Consider the following 20,657-nt stretch of genomic DNA (forward strand, 5'->3'; position numbering starts at 1 on the left):
CCGGATGATTCCGGATCTCCTTACTTTCCGCCGCGCCCTCAAGACATGGCTTTTCCAACAAGCGGGCCTGGCCTAGGGAGGATTTTAAATTGGGTTTCTTAGAAATTTTAATTACCACAACTCTAAAATATTGGTTTTAATTTGGTTTTATTCGGTGGGGTGTGTGGGTTTGTTTTTGTTTTTAAAAATGTTGTGAGCCACCCTGAGTCCTTCGGGAGAAGGGCGGGATACAAATTGAATAAAATGAAAATGAAATGAAATGAAAAGCTGCCCAGGACCAGACTGGCTGGCACTGGACTTGTGCGCATGCGCATGGTGTGAAGAAAGGGCTTTCCTATTGGCTGGACTGCCTGGGGGTTGGAAAACTATAAAAGGCCTGCGTGTCTGTTTGCAGAGTTGAGTGAAGTTAAGGAGCAATAAAAGAAGTTGATCACAACCATGTCTCGTGTTTCCATGCCTCGAACCTCAAAACACAAAAATCACCACTACTATTTGTTATTGCACTGTTTCCTCTGTCAACAATACTGAATAACTCAGGACATGGCTATCAAACATCAAAAATATCTGCCAGACTATCCCACCTCCTTTACATGGATGATCTGAAGCTGTATGAAAAAACATCATCTGAAATAATTGCTGCTCAACACTGTCCGTATATGTATAGCCAAGATATTGCAATGGAGTTTGGCTTGGACAAATGTGCCACACTTATTATCAAACAAGGAACAATAGTGAAAACTGAAGAAATCAAGATGCCCCACGAAAATAACATTAAGAGCCTGGATGAGGAAGATTACTACAAATTCTTGGGTATCCTTCAAGCTGACAACATCAAGCACACTGAAGTCACGAAAAAGATTAGAGGTGAATACATCAAGAGAGTGAAGAAGATATTGAAGTCCAAACTCAATGGAGGAAATACCATGAAGGCAATCAACATCTGGGCAATTCCAGTCATTAGATACACAGCTGGAATAGTGGACTGGACTCAAGCAGAACTAAAAGCAATGGATAGGAAGACCAGAAAAATAATGACAGTGAATCATGCCCTTCATCCACACAATGACATTGACAGACTCTATCTACCAAGACAAATAAGTGGGCATGCAAGTACATCAGATGGTTGAAGAAGAAAAAATGGCTTTGGAAGAATATCTGAAGGACAATGATGAAGATGCACTGAAATTAGTATATCAGGAAGGCTTACTGACTACTGGAGAAACCAAACTGGCCTACAAGAAAGACAAAATGAAGAACAGAATAGAGACATGGAAGACAAAGCACTACATGGCCTGTACATTTTAAAAATAGTTGTGAAAGCAGATAATAACAAGACCCGGCAATGGCTAAAAGCAGAAAAATTGAAGAAAGAGACCGAGGGACTAATTCTGGCTGCATAAGACCAAGTCTTAAGGACAAATGCATACAAAGTCAAAATTGAGAAGACAGCAACAGACAGTAAGTGCCACCTATGCAAAGAAGCTAAGAAAACAGTGGACCACCTGGTAAGCTGCTGCAAGAAGATCACACAGACTGACTACAAGCAGCGGTATGACAAGGTAGCAACAATGGTGCATTGGAAGATCTGCAAGAAATATCATTTGCCTGTAACCAAGAACTGGTGGGATCATAAAATAGAGAAAGTCATAGAAAATGATAAAATCAAACTGCTCTGGGACTTCAGAATTCAAATAGACAAGCACCTGCAACATAACACCCCGGACTTAACAATTGTCGATAAGACAAAAAAGTCTGGATAGTGGATGTAGCAGTGCCTGGAGACAGCAGAATAGACGAGAAAGAACTGGAGAAGATAACAAAATACAAAGACCTACAAATAGAAATAGAAAGACTGTGGCAAAGGCAAGCAAGGGTAGTACCAATAGTAATAGGTGCTTTGGGTGCAATCCCAAAACAACTGGAGTATCACTTGAACACCATTGGCATTGACAAATTCCCATGAGTCAATTGCAAAAGGCAGCCTTACTAGGAACTGCTTCCATCCTGCAATGATATCTGTAATACCATCAAACATCCACATTTGCCTATCCCAGGTCTTTGATAAGGACTCAATAGGTAGACAAAAATGTCAAATCCAGTCTAAACATCTGGCTAACTGTGCAATAATTAATAATAATAATAATAATAATAATAATAATAATAATAATAATAGTAGTAGTAGTAGTAGTAGTAGTAGTAGTAGTAGTAATAATAATAATAATAATAATAATAATAATAATAATAATAATAATAATAATAATAATAATAATAATAGTAGTAGTAGTAATAATAATGTTGGAAGGGACCTTGGAGGTCTTCTAGTCCAACCCCCTGCTCAGGCAGGAAACCCTATACCATTTCAGACAAATGGCTGTCCAGTCTCTTCTTAAAAACTTCCAGTGTTGGAGCATTCACCACTTCTGGAGGCAGGTTTTACTCTCCAGGTTTTACTCACCCTTCCCAGCAAGGAACTTATCCAGAAACACTTCCCAGTTTCCTGGATGTGGCAAGGTTTTGTTCATGTGATGAAAGTGGAAATATGAAACCACAGTGTCCTTGACATTCCTGGCGATATAGATTACCTGAACAAAAGGGGCAAACAAGGAAGAATGCAAAAGCAATTCTCAAGCCATTCCTTCCCTCCCGCTCCTATATGAGGTAATGCCTGTAGTCTACCTATAGTGTTTAGTCCATAAAGAAGAAAAGGAAAGGCCAAGCCACAAACATTGTAAGAACTCCTAACCACATACAAACTCTGAAAGTTGAATGAGAAGCATTGATTTGGTCAAGATTTCATAAATTCTTCATCAAGTCACAGATACCAAAACTGTGCCCAATGTCCTATTAAGTTAAGTTAAGTTCTCACTCTGCACTTCTTCGTGACCATCCTCTCCTTTACCCACAATCAAGCCAGGAAATAGAAGGAGGTGCTGACATGGAATCTCAATTTGGATTAAGCCGTTTTCCTGCCATTCCCTCCCAATGGTCCTGACCTTGCACTTTTGTTCCCAAAAGGATGGAGCCAGGAGATGAACCGGCAGGTGACTTTTGAGTGAGCGTGGAGAAGGCCTTGCTTCTGCATAGTCCAAGTCTGAAACAATGGGGACAAAACGTTCAGGCAGGTTTTGACAAGATTTTCATCATCCTCACCATAGATACTCACCTGAAGGAAAGGTGATTGGAGGAAACATATCCAAAAAGGGCATCCGCTTGTAGATGGGGGCTCGAGCACATTTCTGCAGATTGTCTGCATTTTGGATCATGTCCACAGTCTCTTGCAACCAGGTGCTCCCTAGAAAGAAGAGGAGAGAGTAGAAAATGGAGAGTTCATAGCAAGTGTAAAACCTTGAGGGTCTACTCTTCCATGGGGCATCCAGAGCAGGGTCAAGAAATTCAAGATGGCAGTCAATATGAATTGAAACTCTCTTTCTATCTCTCTCATGTTTTAAAAGGGGTAGGGCTTCAATTGTGTGGTCATGACTGCCATCTTGACCACCCTTTCCATCCTCTCTCCATCATCCAGATGTTTATAGTTGCTACAGAAAGAGCTTCTGAGAAACCATCTTTACCCTAAGAAGGGAAAAAGTAGATTAAGGTTAAATCCAATAAGAAAGAAAGAAAGAAAGAAAGAAAGAAAGAAAGAAAGAAAGAAAGAAAGAAAGAAAGAAAGAAAGAAAGAAAGAAAGAAAGAAAGAAAGAAAGAAAATCACATTATGGTTGGTTTCTGAACGTTTCGTTAGCAGGCTAGGTAACATCTTCAGCGGAGTTTAGGGGATGTCAGTGTCAGTGTTATTCTGTTTACAAGGGCTTTGTGTGATCAGTAGGTAAATGTTAAATGAACCAGTTAGCCCCTCATTCTTTGAATCCCCAGCTCCATTCAGTGTCAGTTGCTGTATCATTCCACTGAAGATGTCACCTAGCCTGCTAACAAAACGTTCGAAAACCATCCCACAAGCACAGAGAACAAATCTTCACCCTCATCCTATACCTGGGCTACAGATATTAACCATTATTGCAGATCATATCATCCCAGAGAGATAATAGATGTAGGAAAAATCAGAATACAATGGACCAGAGTACATGCAGTATATTTAGAAATAGAAATAGAAATAATAGAAATAGAAATAGAAACGGAATGGAATGGAATAGAATAACAGAGTTGGAAGGGACCTTGGAGATCTTCTATCCAGTTGCTCAGGCAAAAAACACTATACCATTTCAGATAAATGATTGTCAAATTTCCATCAGCCTGGTCTACTAAATCAATTATCATCAAAGTGATTTTCCCCTTTTCCTTCCTCAAGCCTTTTCTTTTGCTCTAGTATCAGTTGTTTTGTAAGCCCAACAACAAAAACAGTCCAATTATGTTTTTTGTGTGTCCTTTTACTAATGAATTCCTTAAATATTATTTAAATAAAATGTTTAAGTAGCACAGCATGTAGACCTTTATTTCCAGGGTCTTTTGGGGGAGGAACCCTCTCTCCACTTTGATGTCAGGGTCCCCTATTTATCTCCCTGACGATTACCTGCTTTGGGGTAAGAGCAGATGAGAAGATCATCCGGTCGTGCCTGGAAGCTTTTTATCTGATCCCAGTGTTCTGCAGTTGTGGTGGGCAAAGAAACTCCTTCAATCTCTATAAGTGAGCAACGTGTGACAAATTTGGGGTCCAAATCTTCCAGGGTAGAAGGTAGCTCCATATTCTGGTTGTGGAGGAAAAAAAAAAATATCAGTAAATTTTGCTTCCCGGATTTTATCCCAGTGCCTTTCCTTTGCTTCGTTCAATTTTTTGATCTTACCAGCAGGTAAAGATTATTCTGTTCCTCCAACGTCCCTGTCCTTCAGGCCAACCAATAATTCTTCTTTTTATATGCCTCGGGTTTGGCTTTCTTCCAGGTCTGTAGACCCCAAGCGCCTGAGTAGTAAAGACTGAAATGGAGAAAAATGCTTACTTACTGATATTACTTAATCCTAAGTCTACATGTTGAGCCTGGACCTTCCCCTATGCTAAATGAACAACTTAGCCACTCATCCTTTGAGTCCCCAGCTCCATTCAGTGTCAGTTGCTCCATTCAGTGTCAGTATCGGTTGAGAAATGATTCCAGATGTGCTGATTGCCAGAGAGGAGAGAGAGGAGGCACATCCACTATTGTTATCACTGGTTGCTAAAATGTTGCTGTTGTTTAACAAAATACTTATTCAAAACAAAAGTCCCTTATGCTTCTATGTAGGTGATAGTAAAATAAATACATTAAATATACTTTTTCCTAGGGTTTGGAATCTTTTTGCATTATTTAGGAAAACTTCCACATCCCTCCTATCCTGGGTGCAAACAGTGTTCTGTATAACAGTGTTCTGTACAATTAGCTATGGTAGCTAATATGATTGAGCCGAATAGGATCCTTAGCTCACCATTTAACTAGAATGTCTAGGGTGGGCAGGGGCTGTATGGTGTATGTGCAAAATAAGCTCTGCCAATCTAAAAGTGAAAATAAATGCCAGCCCTGCCCAAGTTTATCCAGGAAAAATGAAGCTGACATCTGAATCACTTCTCAACTGATACAGCAACTGAGTTGGGGACTCAAAGGTTGAGGTGCTGTATCATTCATTAAGAGTTTCCAGAAACAGGTTCTAGATGGTTGAATCAAAGTGAATTAATTTCATTTTGTACAAGTAGAGAAACTATAATTTAGCAACCTGTCCTTTGACTAACACCTAGGCGAGATGTCTTTTCATTTCAAGTTAGTTCCAAGGTGACTATCAGATTGGAAATGGAGAATTCCACCTTCTTATACAGATTATTCCTTCCAAGCGATGTATCTTAAATTTGAGTCAGAGAGAATTTGAAGCAGGTCATTATGCACCCAAAGATGGAAGTCTCTTCTTCCAATAGTACTGAGAAGAACTGGGCATTCATTAGAATTTTACTTTTCACCTGACTTTCTTACTTGCATTTACCTCAAGGTAAATGGAAAATAGCAGTACTATGGAAGAGGAGCAAGATGAACTTAACAAGGTAATGGCAAGACAGAAATGGAAGACGTTATATGGAATCTGATGGCCACTGTTTAATTATGGAATGTACATATTTGTTTTCTTACTCCATTCTGCCATAGATTTATAGGATATAGGAAACTATAGATAAGATCCAATATGTAGAACTACAGATTTGGACTCAAGTTCCAATCAGCTGACAAATTACCTTCAGGGAGCAATTCATTCCAAAATCCACAACAGGTGCAATTGCATAATTTTCCAGAACACCAGGGTAATTTCTTTATCCCTTTGTTTGAGTTAGTAAATAGGATAAGAAAGCATTCGTGTTTTTCTATTGTTGTGTGTGTCAGATTAGTGTTCAGAATGAGGAAACATTCTTCTTTTTTTATTTTTCAAGGAAGCCATGGAAGCCGAAAATCATATTTGCAAGTGTGCTTGCCTTGCTAATTTAAAGATAAAATTTGCAAACCTTTAATAAGTTAACTCTATATAATAACAAATAAGCACCATGTGTAGATCTTAATTTAGTTTGTTTGTGCTCAAGAGTTCATATACACATGTGTGCGCTCACATCACACTCCCCCAGCATATCTCTCTCTCTCTCTGTGTGTGTGTGTGTGTGTCTTTGAGTCACCTGGTGAGTGCCTGGACAGGTTCCTGCAGATTTTCAACAGTAGTTTGCCATTGCCTGTTTCCTAGGGCTGAGAGAAAGTGACTGGTCCAAGCCTATCCAACTGGCTTCATGCGGAACTTAAACTCAGTCTCCCAGTGTCTAGCCTGGTGCCTTAACATTAAACTGATTAACGTCCTTTAGTTGTACTGGATGGGAATTTTGCAGGACAGTAAATAGATTAAAGACGGTGTCAGGAGCTCATGAATTCTAGTTCTGCGTTAGACACAAACCCAGTTGGATGATTTGATGCCAATCACTTTCTCCCAGCCCTAGTAAGAAAATAGCATCAAGTTACTTTCAAAACATTTTTTAAAAAATCCAGCAAGCATTTATTCTTTACCAGAAGTCAGGGTTCACTCAGTTAACCATAACAACCCCAAAACAACTTCCTGGCACTTAATTACTAGGCTCTATATATGAGAAAGATAGCATGTAGCCTTTCAGACCATCCCCAAATAAGATTTGCAAGAGATAAATTAATGTCAATGTTAGATTGTGTCTAGGCCTAAGGTCATATTTGGCCTCAAAAATGAATGTCAGTGGACATATTCTAAAAAGTAATGGTATAAGATCAGAACCAACATTAATTTTTTCCCAATTAAAAACCAAAGAAAAGGTTTCATTATTAAGAACCAAACAAGAACATTTGACCCTGGACTCAAAGATAATGATTTGGGCGATTTGTGGTAAATAAAAAACCGTGTAGACTTTCTATAAATAAATTACAATAACAGTTTAACAGAGTGCTTTGAACTTTGCTGCTGCTTAACCTATTAACTATTTTTTTTCATATATGTAATATATGACAGGTCAGTGGGTTTGCAAATAGATGTACAAGCTTATAGATTTGAAACCCATTTGCAAGGGGGGAAGCTATTATTGTTGCAATAGATTTGTCAGTATTTAGCTAGGAGAAATAACATGTACTTTTGTCCTTGTTTTAATTCACCTTTTCTTCAATGGTTTTGTTCAATTTTGTTTAATTATTTTCTTTTGGATTTTGTGTTTAACTTTCTTGAATAAAATTATTGACAAAAAAAAGAACCAACATTAAATTTAATTTTACGTACTGCATACTTCATACAGATGGGAGAGGAATAGTTATTAGTCTTTTCTGAAGGCCATCTGCTGGGAGGCTTCCTTGCCCAACTGGTTGACCACGGTGTGAACAGACTGCTGGAATAGAGAGGCCAGGGGTTTTGTCCAGCAGAGCATTGCTTATGTTCTTATATTCAAATTAAATACACTTTATATGATAACTTTCCACTCATATCTTCTGGATGCCTTACTTTTGCTTTGCATGGTGTAGAAAATAGAGGTATTGGTCAGCTATTTTGCACAATTTTTTAAAATATGTATAATTCACTCATTCAGTTGAAAAGAAGATTGAAGCTGATTGCCCAGTTTTCACATATGAGAAATATCTACCCGAAACTTAGAAGTATTTCCAAATCGGCCTCAACAGATATGCTCCACCCAAATCCCGATTTGAGTCTTGTCTGAAGGCCATCTGATGGGAGATTAGTGGGCTTTCTTGTGCAATTGGTTAGTCACTGTGAGAACAGACTGCTGGGCTAGAGGGGCCAGAGGTTTGATCCAGTAGAGCACTGGTTATGTTCTTATATTCAGATAAAATATAGCTTGCATCATAATTTTCCACTCATGTCTACTGGATGCCTTCTTTTACTTTGCATAGTTAAGAGATGTGGTGTGGAAATCAGAAATCTTGGTCAGCCACTTTTTCACAAATTTATTTTATATGTACAGTCCATTCATTCAGCTGAAAAAAGTGGGTAAATTGGATGGCCAGTTTACACATACAAGAACTATCTACCTGAGACATACAAGTATTTCCAATTCTGCCTCAAGAGATATGCTCCACCCAGATGCTAATATAGGCAGTTTATTAAGAGGGAGGAGCAAAAGGAAAGCTGAAAGTCCACAATGATGAAAAAGCAACCGGATCTCACAGTGCACATTGTGACAACTGTGGCAGAGGTAGGAGATCCCTGGCAGAGGTGGCGAAGAAGTATCATACAGCAATCTCTTTTTTGTGGTGTTGCATATGGGCCTCAGATCAGAGATGGAAAACTTAGATGCCCACATAATACAAATTTTATCCTCACATACACAAATCTTGCCAAATTAAACTCCAATTATTGCTCAACATTGGCCCTGATAACATGAGGTAGTCCTCATTTAGCAACCACTTATTCAGTAAACTTTCAAAGTTACTACAACACGGAAATAGCAATAACATTAGCACCTAGACTTATATACCACTTCACAGTGCTTTACAGCCCTCTCTAAGCAGTTTACAGAGTCAGCATATTGCCCCCAACAATCTGGTCTTCATTTTACCAACTGCAGAAGGATGAAGGGGTGAATCAACCTTGAGCCCGTAAAAATCGAACTGCCAAACTGCTGGTAGCCACCAGTTAGCAGAAGTAGCTTACAGTACTGCATTCCAACCACTGCGCCACCATATGAGTGGTACTTACCGGTATGACTATCCTCAAAGTTCCAGCTGTCCCACCAATTCCATGGTCATGTGATCACAATCTGATTGATTGGCAAGCAACTTGCACCTACAACAGTTGCAATGTTCCACAGTTATGTGATTGCCGTTTGTGACCTTCCCAGGAGCCATTCCACTAGCAGAGTCAATAGGGAAGCTGCCAGAGAAGGTTGCCTGTTGCTTTGGTAAGTTGCTTGCACCCTCCAGCACTTGACAGCAGCCACCCCTGACTCAAAAACATTTATTCAGGAAGAAGGCAAGAATATGTTATTTACAATTGTGATCCCCATTGATTAAGCAAAATAATCAACCCTTCCTTTCTTCTCAGACCTAACCCTTAAAATATAGCCTGCATTGCCCAGGTAGAATGGCTCTAGTGCAGTACCTGTCCTCCCATCCAGCTCCACATTGATATGAATCTACATTGATATGAATCTATCTATAATAAATGATGAAAAATGATAGCGAAGTCTCCCCATATTTTTTGAGAACAAGAGGGTCTAAAGACTTCCTCCTTCAGGACTTCCATCAAAACACATGTTGCAGGTTTTTCCTCCTCAAAGTCTGATTTTTTTAAAAAGGAAACTGGAATGTAAAAAGTGATAGAAAAGACGAATGAAAAACAGCTCTACCTAGCATCTGGTCTGGCCCCCAAGATTCCATCAATTAGACCAGGGTTTCTCATCCTTGGCAACTTTTAAGATGTGTGAACTTCAAGTCCCAGAATTCCCCAGTCATGTGTCTTAAAGTTGCCAATATTGAGGAAGCCTGAATTAGAAAGTGCTCCTATATTCTATAAATCCAAATCGTTTTCAGTGCTTCATAAGGATTTAGAAGGTTTAACTTTTTGCCCATTTGGATTGCTTTTGCTTCTTTTTCCTAATAGAGTCCCATTTTGGAATTTGTTTTAAACCTGGAAAGCATTATGTATAGAATCCCCCAAAAGTCTGCTGAACGTTTGGAGCAAACTTGTGTTTAGTCTAAGTTGAGAGAAGGAAAGCAACTCAACATGGGATTCAGAATTTTATGACTGACAGCTATAAATTGTATCACCCGTGGGCAACATTATTATAAACAGTTTAAGGGAAGTGGTTGAAGCAACAGGCTCCATGTCGCTCCTAATCATTCCTTTTCTTTTCACCAGCATCTTTCTTTAGCTGGTGATGTATGAGGGGTTTTTTTGGGGGGGGGGAGATCTTTGAATCAGTGCTAATTTATGGCAACTGACTGGATAGGTTCCTGTAGTTTTCTTGGCAAGAATTTCAGAAGCAGTTTGCCATTGCTTGCTTCCTGGGGTAAGAGAAAGTGACTGGCCCAAGGCCAACCAGCTGGTTTTGTGAGGACCTAAAAATTGGTCTCCCAGTTTTTGGCATGGTGCTTTAACTGTTACACCAAACCACCTCTCTTTCTTTAGCTGTACTGGATGAGAATTCTGCAGGGCAGTAACTTTGTGTAGTGATTAAAGATGATGCCAGGAGCCCAGGAGTTCTAGCTCTCCCTTAGACACAAACCCAACTGGGTGATTTGTAGCCAGTCATTTTCTCCACCCAGTCCTAGGAAGAAAATACCACCAAGCCACTTTCAAAATATTTTTAAAAATCTAGCATGGATTTATTCCTACAGTCACCAGAAGTCAAGATTGACTCAATTAACATAACAATTTCACAACAACTTCCTGACACTTAAATACTAGGCTAAATGTATGACAAAGGTAGCATATAGCCTTTCAGCCCATCTATATAAATAAAAATGGAAATGTTCGTTTGTTCAAAATCTTAAATCTCTGAAAGTTCTTCACCGATTGCTTTGAAATTTTTTTTTTTTAAATAAATTTTTATTAATTTTTCATTAAAAGACAAAAACATAAGTCTTTTATCACAATATCATACAGAAAAAAGAAATCAACATCAAACAATACATTCACGGAGGCGTCCGGTGTCCCCCTCCCACACCCCCCTCTCACTTGCCTACACCTCCTCCTCCTTATCTACCACCACTCCTCCTTCCTCCCTCTGCCTACTTCCCTTTCACCCTCTTTCATCCCGTCCGTGCAGTTGGGGTATCACCGGGCACCTCCCTGAAAAATCGTACATATATATATATACACCTAAATCTATATACCAACCTAACCCTTTCCCCCCTCCCCCCCCCAGACTTCCCAAAGCTAACCTAGGAAATCAATACACAATCATCCAATGCTAATCAAAAAAACTACTCATTACTATTACACACTAATACAAAATTACTATGACTCTAAAATAACAATCCATATATATCTAATTTTCTAAATTTTAATCAAAAGCAACATAATAATTTTTCAATTCATACTTTCTCTGAATATAATCTATCGATTGCTTTGAAATTTTGACACAACGTTGCATTCGAATATGCACGTGTTTTTATATACCTATATTATATAGATGTCACACCTGTGACAGGTAAAAACATGCTTTTTTGAAAAACAGCGCCATCTGTTGGACATAAAAGCAACACACGCTTTTACCAGACAGCCACAGCAACGCGTGGCTGGGTACAGCTAGTCTCCAAATAAATAAGGTGGGCCAGATCTGCAAGCGATATGTTAATGTCTATGTTAGGTTATTTCTAGGCTTTAGGTTCATATTTGGTCCTAAAAAGGCCTGTCAATGATCATATTCCAAAAAGATCACAACCAACACTACATTTTTCCCAGTTAAAAACCTAAGGAAATGTTTTATTATTAAGGACCAAACAAGAGCATTTGACCTTGGACTCAAAGATAATGATCAGGACAATTTAAGTTAAATAAAAAACCGTGTAGACTTTCTACAAGTAAATTACAATAACAGACTGTGAACAGAGTTCTTTGAATTTTAACTTCATTGTTGCTTAACCTGTTAACTATTTTTTTCATATATGTAATGTATGACAGGTCAGCTGAGTTGCAAATAGATGTACAAGCTTATAAATTTTGGACTTGCTTTGCAAGGAGGAAAGCTATTATTGTTGCACTAGATTTTTCACTGTTTAACTAGGGCAGGGGTAGGCAACCTTGGCTCTTTTATGACTCGTAGACTTCAACTCCCAGAATTCCTGAGCCAGCATGGCTGGCTCAGGAATTCTGGGAGTTGAAGTCCACGAGTCATAAAAGAGCCAAGGTTGCCTACCCCTGAACTAGGGGGAATAATATGTGGTTTTGACTTTTTTTTTTTTTAAAAAAAAAATCACTCTCTTTTTAAAGTTTTTTCTTTAGTTTTGCTTTATCTTTAATTTTTTTTTCTTTTGGATTTTGAATTTTAAGCTTTTGAATAAAATAAAATTGATGACAAAAAACAAACCATCCTGAAATTTAATTATACATACACACTTCATACAGATGGGAGATCAATAGTTATTAGTCTTTTCTGAAGGCCATCTGCTGGAAGACTAATGGGCTTCTTGCCCAACAGGTTGGCCATGGGGAGAACAGACTGCTGGGCTAGAGAGGCCAGGAGTTTCATCCAGCAGAGCATTGCTTCTGTTCAGATTAAATACAGTTTGTATCATAACTTTCCCCTCATGTTTTCTGGATGCCTTACTTTTGCTTTGCATGGTTAAGACATCTGGTGTGGAAATCAGAGGTCTTGATCAGCAACTTTTCTACAAAATTATATTATATATGTACATTCCATTAATTCTGCTGAAAAAGCAATAGAAGCTGGATGCCCAGTTTACACATATGAGAAATATCTACCTGAAACGTACAAGTATTTCCAATTCTGCCTCAACAGATATGCTCCACCCATATCTGTGGATGGATTTAGGCACTTTGTTAAGAGGGAGGAGCAGAAGGAAAGCTCAAAATCCATAGCAGGAATGAAAAAGCAACTGGATCTGACATTGTATATTGTGACAACTGTGACAGAGGAAGGAGTGCCCTGGCAGAGTTGGCCAAGAAGTACTGTACAGTAATATCTCCTTTGCTGTGTTGCAGATGGGCCTCAAATCAGAGATGGAAAACTTGAATGCTATCAAGGACCCCAAACTGGTGGAATTGGAGGGAATCCCAATGCTCAGCGAAACGGTAGAAAATTGGAACCTAATAAGTGGTTTTCAAGCTCGGCCTGATGACCTTCTTCTCTGCACTTATCCCAAAGCAGGTAAAGAGGAACCCAAGAGAGTTGTTGGCAAAGCTATGGAGAACCATGAAATGTAGATAGCTAGGACAACTAGCTGAACTCTCTATTCCCTGTACCTTTTCTCCCTCCTTCCTGGTAGGGACTACGTGGATACAGGAAATTGTGGACATGGTCCAGCATAGAGGAGATGCACAGAAATGTGCCCGGGCACCCATTAATGAGCGGAGCCCCTACATAGAACTTTTCCTTCCAAAGCCCATCCCTTCAGGTAAGACCCACAAGTACAGAGAGGGAAAACAGTAGAATTAAAAACTGTACTCTGCAATGTGTGGCTGATTGTCTCCCCTGATATTGCAGGCTTTGAATTGGCATTGGCAATGCCTTCCCCGCGAACCCTCAAATCTCATCTCCCAGTTCAACTCCTGCCAACTTCCTTCTGGGAACAAAATTGCAAGGTTAGAATTATTGGGGGGTGGTATTCAAAGATGTGGAGCTCTTTACTAAGTGTATCAATGTTCACCAAGGTGTAGGGTTTCATTATGTAATGTTTTCCTAACCTACAGTGTGTCTAATTTCTAAGTAGACATGCAGCTATTTGATACAAGAGAATTAAATACAGTGAAGTAAATACAAAAATATAAAAAAGTTACAGAGCAGCAATCAAGAAAGAAAAGTTTCATCAGTCAGAAGGAAAAGCCTGAAACTTCTACACTAAATTTTGCTTTCCACTTGATCAGATTTAGGTGAGATTACAGAACCTAATCAGCTTTGACTGATCTTGAAAAATTAAATAGAATTAGAATTGATTACTATCTGGAAGGGGGTTCAACAATGGCCTGGACACATCAAATAGTTCCCGTAAGTTGAACTTCCTTCAACATATGTTCCCCATAAGTTTTATTTTCACAGATCATTTATGTGGCCAGAAATGTTAAGGACTGTGCTGTCTCCTTCTTCCATTTCCATCGCATGAATAAAATACTTCCAGATCCGGGAAAATGGGGAGATTTTCTGGAGAATTTTATTACTGGGAAAGGTAAGAAGAGACTATTTGTGTAAAGAAAAAGCTTCTTGCCTGCATGTTTTAGGGGAGTAGGTGATGTTGATAACCCTTTCATTGAGTTTCCTGATACAGGAGGCAACAGCACACATGGTGAGGAGTGATCAGGATTTTTAGAAAGAGAATAAAAATACGGGAAAAACTGCTGCTATTTTCTTTTTCTAGATTTACATTTACATAAGTGGTTGAAACAGATTTGGATACTATACACCATTTTCTAGTTTATAATTTAAGTTTCTCTTTGCAGTTTGTTATGGGTCATGGTTTGACCATGTTCGCGGTTGGTGGGAGGCTAAAGGCCATCATTCAATTTTGTACCTCCTTTATGAAGATATAAAAGAGGTAAACATCTCTCATACACTTATACATATAGACATACTCAGGTGATATTTTCCATGAAAGAAAACCTTAGGATTTTTTACTATTAGTGTTTACCAAATAAGATTCACTTTTTTTTTTTACAGGTGGACTTTGACTTACAACCACAATTAGGATAGAAATTTCCATTGTTAGTCATTGTGGTTATAAGTGAAGTTCGACCCGATTTTATAACAATTTTTATGGTGATTGTTAAGCAAATATGCAATCATAGGCAAATCATGTGGTTGTTAAGCAAATACAGTTTCCCCAATGGGCATTTTTAGCTTTTCAAACTTGTGGTTCCAAAGAGCTGTAAGAGGTTTAAGATGGTTAAACAATTTCCAAAAGTGATTAGAAATAACACTGTTCTTTAAAGGGTTCCACTGCAGTTATGTAATTGATGATTCCCTTCATCTCCTGGCACTCAAATCCACAGGAGATGCCTGCCTTGCAGGCTCCTTGCAAGGAGCAACTGTCTAGCGTATATGTTGGTGATCCCCCATTCTCTCCTTGTATGGAAGATTCCAAAGAACCAATCTGATACAAATTCTTGAGTTTTTGCTGTGGTTGTTTCGGCCCTCTATGGAGATGTATTTAGCTTGCTGTATCTCCAGCCCTGGTCCCCTCGCCAACCTATTTGTGGCCAAAGAAATAATTTGAGGAAGAAAAATAAAATGGCTTCTTGCCCAGAGTCTTTGTATAGATAAAAATATCCTGGAAATTAGATAATTACTTCTCAAAATTTAGAAACTTCCTCTGTTTTAAGTTCCCTGAGCAAAGGAAAACAAGATGTTTATGTTTATATTTGCATCAGAGGTATTGGAGGAGGCCAAAAACGTCAAGATGCAACTGTGTGATTGAACTGCATATGTAAAAAGGGGCAGAGCTTTGATCCCACAGTCACATCCACCATCTTAACATTTTTGTACCCAATTGCCTCTTTGAGGATGCCTCTAGTTTGCATAATCAAATCAACATCTTTTTCTCAATTTTTTTTTGCATTTTGTATCATGGTATTGGGTTGGTACACAATAAAAATATATCTTCAAAATGGAAATAACTTGCTGTTAAATAACTGGTTTATATCAAAGGGATTTCAATTTTTCTAAAGGTAAGCCCAACAGACTTTCTAAATAAAGACTATAAATTGATTTTAACCAATGCTCTATAAACCAGGAACATTAACTGACAATATTGAATAGTAAACTTATGAAAGAACAGAAGCCTAAGCAATAGGAATAAAAATATAGCATAATTTAATATAAGATTTTAGAAAAAAAAGTTTATCTATCTTTTAAAAATTTATCATAAAAAATTTATAATCTGATTCAAATACAGATCTAGTATTCATAAAATTATTACACTTATACAGTAACTGCAAAGCAGGAGAGTGGAATCTGAGTCGCAGTGTATAAAAATTCACACCACTGGTGTGCGTGTTTGCTTGGCATGCAAAGGCCAAAAAATTTTGTTTATTTTTTTTTAATCCTAATCCTAATCCCAAAACCCTGGGATTCCATGCAGTCGTAGTTGAAAAGTTGGAGATAGATGGCTAAACAGATTTGGATTTTGAAGGAATGCATCTACTTTCTGTTAATTGTTTTTTCTCCTTGTCTTATATCCACTGCTCTATTATAGTCTATCACAAGTCATAGAAAATCTGAAAACCTTATTAATAGGTGAATGTGAACACAGGTTACTTTGAAAAAAGCTAAATGAGCAGAGTTAATTAACCAGAAGTTCTTAATTATGTCACCAAAACACAGGGTGTGAAGACCACACAGAAACATGTTTTTCTCAATGAGACTTTCTGTAAGATAAAACTGGATTCTCACAACCCAATTCACTACACTTCTTGCTCTAATCTTTTTTTTCCATTCACAGAACCCAACTCGGGAAATCCAAAAAGTGGCTGAGTTCCTAAATATAGAGCTTTCAGAATCAGTCCTGGATCAGATTGTGCAGCACACCAGGTTTGAGAGCATGAAAGATAACCCAATGGCTAATTACAGCAACGTGTCTTCATTTGTCCTTGATCAGACAGTGTCACCCTTTATGAGAAAAGGTGAGGAGAGTAACTAAGTTCTAGCTACGTTTGGTGGGAAAGGGAGCATTTGTGCTGAACAGTGAGAAAAATAGAGGAGCTATTACACTGCTGTCCAAAATATTTTCCAAAGTAACTGGAACAAAGGTGACAGAATAACAGAGTTGAAAGGAGCCTTGGAGGTCTTCTACTCAAGCAGGAAACTCTGTACCATGTCAGACAAATGGCTGTCCAATCTCTTCTTAAAAACCTCCAGTGATGGAGCACCAACAACTCCTGAAGACAAGCTCTTTAACTGATTAATTGTTCTTCTCACTGCCAAGAATGTTCTCCTTAGGTCTAGGTTGGATGTCTCTTTGATAAGTTTCCAAATTATCAAACATGGAAAGACTTTTTAGAAGTCAAACTGGTTGAGAAGGGGTGTTGTTGGTCAGATGAGTGTTTCTCAAGCCTGGCCATGTTAAGATGAGTGGACGTCAACTCCCAGTGATCTCTAACATTTTAATTTTAACATAGCCAAGATTGAGAAGCACTGGACTGAAGAAAAAATTCTGTAATCCAGACCATTGAGATTTTTTTAAAAAATATTTCTCTCTATGTTTTACCCATCTCTAGGCACCGTAGGGGACTGGAAGGAACACTTCACAGTGGCTCAAAGCCAACAGCTGGATGAAATCTGCATTCAACAACTAGGCAACAGTGGCTTGAAATTCCGCACAGAGTTATAAACAGACTTCACAATGCCTTCAAGCAAGTCTTTTTCATTGGCTGATTTCTACTGGAGTTAAAGAAATAACTGCAAATTTGCAAGCAATGGCAGAAGGTCCTTTTGTGATGGGTGGATTTGCCATTTTATAAGCCTTTCCCTTGGAATGGAATTGCCCTAATATGGATTGAAAGAGACCTAGCCTCATAATCACTCACTCTGATGTTGAGATAAACAATGAGTATATTTTTATTTGAATAATCTTTGCAGGTTGACTTTTTTCCAAAAATCTCAGAGAAGCCGACATAATATGAATTCAACATATGGATTGTGCAGGGAAAAGAAGAGTAAGAGAAGAAAGATGGCCAAAGGTCTAAATTATAACCAAACATACCATATCCTTCCCTCCTTGCCCCGATCAGATCTCTCTTGGGAGAAATTTGCAACAAATGGCCAATATTCACAAATCTTGCCAAATTAAACTCCAATTATTCCTCACCTTTGGCCCTGGTAACTGTATAGATAGTCCTCATTTAACAACCACTTATTCAGTAACCTTTCAAAGTTACTACAACATGGAAATAGTGGTACTTATGACCATCCTCAAAGGTCCCCCAACCCCATGGTCATATGATTACAATCTGATTGATTGACAAGCAGCTTGCACCTATGACAATTACAATGTTCCGCAGTCACACGATTGCCGTTTGTAATCTTCCCAGGAGCCATTCCACTAGCAGAGTCAATGGGGAAGCTGCCAGAGAAGGTTGCCTGTTGCTTTGGTAAGTTGCTTGCACCCTCCAGCACTTGGCCTCAGCCACCCCTGGCTCAAGAACATTTATTCAGGAAGAAGGGAAGAATATGTTATTTACAATTGTGATCTGTATTGATTAAGCAAATTAACCAAACCTTTTCTTTCTTCCTTTCTTCTCAAACCTAATCCTTAAAATGTAGTGTGCATTGCCCAGGTAGAATGGCTCTAATCTAACACCTGTCCTCCCATCCAGCTCCACACTGATATGAATCTACTGGACTATCCATAATAAAATAAATGATAAAAAATGATAGCAAAGTCTCCCCATATTTCTCGAGAGCAGGAGGATCTAAAGACTTCCTCCTTCAGGATTTCCATCAAAACACATGATGCAGGTTTCTCCTCCTCAAAGTCTGATTTTAAAAAAAAGAAACTGGAATATAGGCTCCTATATTCTCTAAATCCAGTTGCTTTCACTTCTTTTTCCTAATAGAGTCCCATTTTGGAATTTCCTTTCAAGCCTGGAAGCAGTATGTATAGAATCCCCCAAAAGTCTGCTGAACATTTGGAGCAAACTTGTGTTTAGTCTAAGTTGAGAGAAGGAAAGCAACTCAACATGGGATTCAGAATTTTATGACTGACAGCTATAAATTGTATCACCCGTGGGCAACATTATTATAAACAGTTTAAGGGAAGTGGTTGAAGCAACAGGCATCATGTCACCCCTAATCATTCCTTTTCTTTTCACCAGCATCTTTCTTTAGCTGGTGATGTATGAGGGGGTTTTTTTGGGGGGGGAGATCTTTGAATCAGTGCTAATTTATGGCAACTGACTGGATAGGTTCCTGTAGTTTTCTTGGCAAGAATTTCAGAAGCAGTTTGCCATTGCTTGCTTCCTGGGGTAAGAGAAAGTGACTGGCCCAAGGCCAACCAACTGGTTTTGTGAGGACCTAAAAATTGGTCTCCCAGTTTTTGGCATGGTGCTTTTACTGCTACACCAAACCACCTCTCTTTCTTTAGCTGTACTGGATGAGAATTCTGCAGGGCAGTAACTTTGTGTAGTGATTAAAGATGATGCCAGGAGCCCAGGAGTTCTAGCTCTCCCGTAGACACAAACCCAGTTGGACGATTTGACACCAGTCACTTTCTCCACCTAGCCCTAGGAAGAAAATATCATCAAACTACTTCCAAAATATTTAAAAAAAAATAAATTCCAGAATACACTTATTCCTTCAGTCACCAGGAGTCAGGGTTGATTCAGTTAACCATAACAACCTCATAACAATTTCCTGGGACTTAATTACTAGGCTAAACGAATGACAAAGTTAGCAATATAGACTTTCAGTTCATTTCTTTATTCTGGAGACTAAAACAAGAATTAAACTCCCCTGCACATAACTAAAAATCCACACAATATATATGGACAGGGTGCAAGAAAAAGGCAGTGTGAGAAAGAGAGAAATAATTATATTTTAATCCCATTTGTCACACTTTCCTTGACCGTAGCAGAATTGTAATCTACACAAGTTATCTTTCAAGAATCTAAATCTTAGGTAGAGTTATAGTACAGTATTTGTGAAAAACAAAGCAAAGGTCCCTACCTTCTGAGGTCATAATGGTAGAATATCAATGACTTCAGTGTAACAGACACAACCCTATTTATTGTGAAATTGAGGTTTAAAATTAGGAACCTATTTCTACTGTCAGCATCAATAAAGAGATGCCATAGATTTGAAGCCAGTCTCTTTTTTGGCAAAAAGGCCAGGTTATTGTTTTAGCAATGGAGTAGTGTAGTTTCAGGCTGCTTGCCTCTGAACGTCTGCGCTCTCACACAGCACCACCATTGTGACATTAATAAGATCTGCTTTCGACATGGGGGACCCTGGCATATTTCCTTAGAAAAATAATCTATTTTTAACAATAAAATGTATGCAATAGTTGTTAATATGTTGGAGACTGGAGCTGGGAAAACCCACCCTGTCCTCACTCAGCCATTGGATACTCTGTCAGCGCATCCACATCACAAGATGGTTGCCATTTTAGGAATAAAACGAAAGGAGTACTTCAAAGAAATAAGGTGGGGCAAATATGCAAGAGATAAATTAATGTTGATGTTAGGTTGCTTCTGGGCCACAGAAAGATATGATAGCAGCTGTACACCAAAAAACGATGATATGAGATCAGAACCAACATTAAATTTTATTTTATAGACTGTGTACTTCATTCAAATGGGAGATTATTACAGTAATCTAGTCTGAAGGCTATCTGCTGGGAGACTAGTGGGCTTCCTTGCCCAGCTGGTTGGTCGCCATGAGAACAGGCTGCTCGATTAGATAAGCCAGGGGTTTCAGCCTGCAGAGCAGTGCTTATGCTCGTATGTTTAAATTAAATACAGTTCATGTCTTCATGCTTTGCATAGTTAAGAGGTGTGGTGTGGAAATCAGAAGTCT

The 20,657-nt window shown here is 38.6% G+C and overlaps 2 protein-coding genes across 2 annotated transcripts in view; one reads left to right on the forward strand and one right to left on the reverse strand.

Moving 5' to 3' along the window:
- The window catches only part of LOC107282556 (sulfotransferase 1C1-like), a 16,857-nt gene extending 12,159 nt beyond the window's left edge, over positions 1 to 4,698 (reverse strand). Inside the window, exons 1-4 of the mRNA XM_015810352.1 lie at positions 4,527 to 4,698; positions 3,164 to 3,292; positions 2,994 to 3,091; positions 2,456 to 2,582 (exon numbers count right to left, since the gene is read on the reverse strand). Of these exons, the coding sequence (XP_015665838.1) occupies positions 2,456 to 2,582; positions 2,994 to 3,091; positions 3,164 to 3,292; positions 4,527 to 4,698 (526 nt within the window). The remainder of the gene's footprint in view (positions 1 to 2,455; positions 2,583 to 2,993; positions 3,092 to 3,163; positions 3,293 to 4,526) is intronic.
- An 8,376-nt stretch (positions 4,699 to 13,074) lies between these two features.
- Positions 13,075 to 17,475, forward strand: LOC107282557 (sulfotransferase 1C2-like). Its single transcript, XM_015810353.1, has 7 exons — positions 13,075 to 13,304; positions 13,423 to 13,551; positions 13,641 to 13,738; positions 14,193 to 14,319; positions 14,591 to 14,685; positions 16,588 to 16,768; positions 17,363 to 17,475. The coding sequence occupies exons 1-7, from the start codon at positions 13,139 to 13,141 to the stop codon at positions 17,473 to 17,475; spliced, it is 909 nt and encodes a 302-aa protein (XP_015665839.1). The 5' UTR covers positions 13,075 to 13,138.
- The last annotated feature ends 3,182 nt before the right edge of the window (positions 17,476 to 20,657 follow it).

Source organism: Protobothrops mucrosquamatus, unplaced genomic scaffold, assembly GCF_001527695.2.
Source record: "Protobothrops mucrosquamatus isolate PMUCROS unplaced genomic scaffold, P.Mucros_1.0 scaffold8, whole genome shotgun sequence".
NCBI classification, from domain to species: Eukaryota; Metazoa; Chordata; class Lepidosauria; order Squamata; family Viperidae; genus Protobothrops; species Protobothrops mucrosquamatus.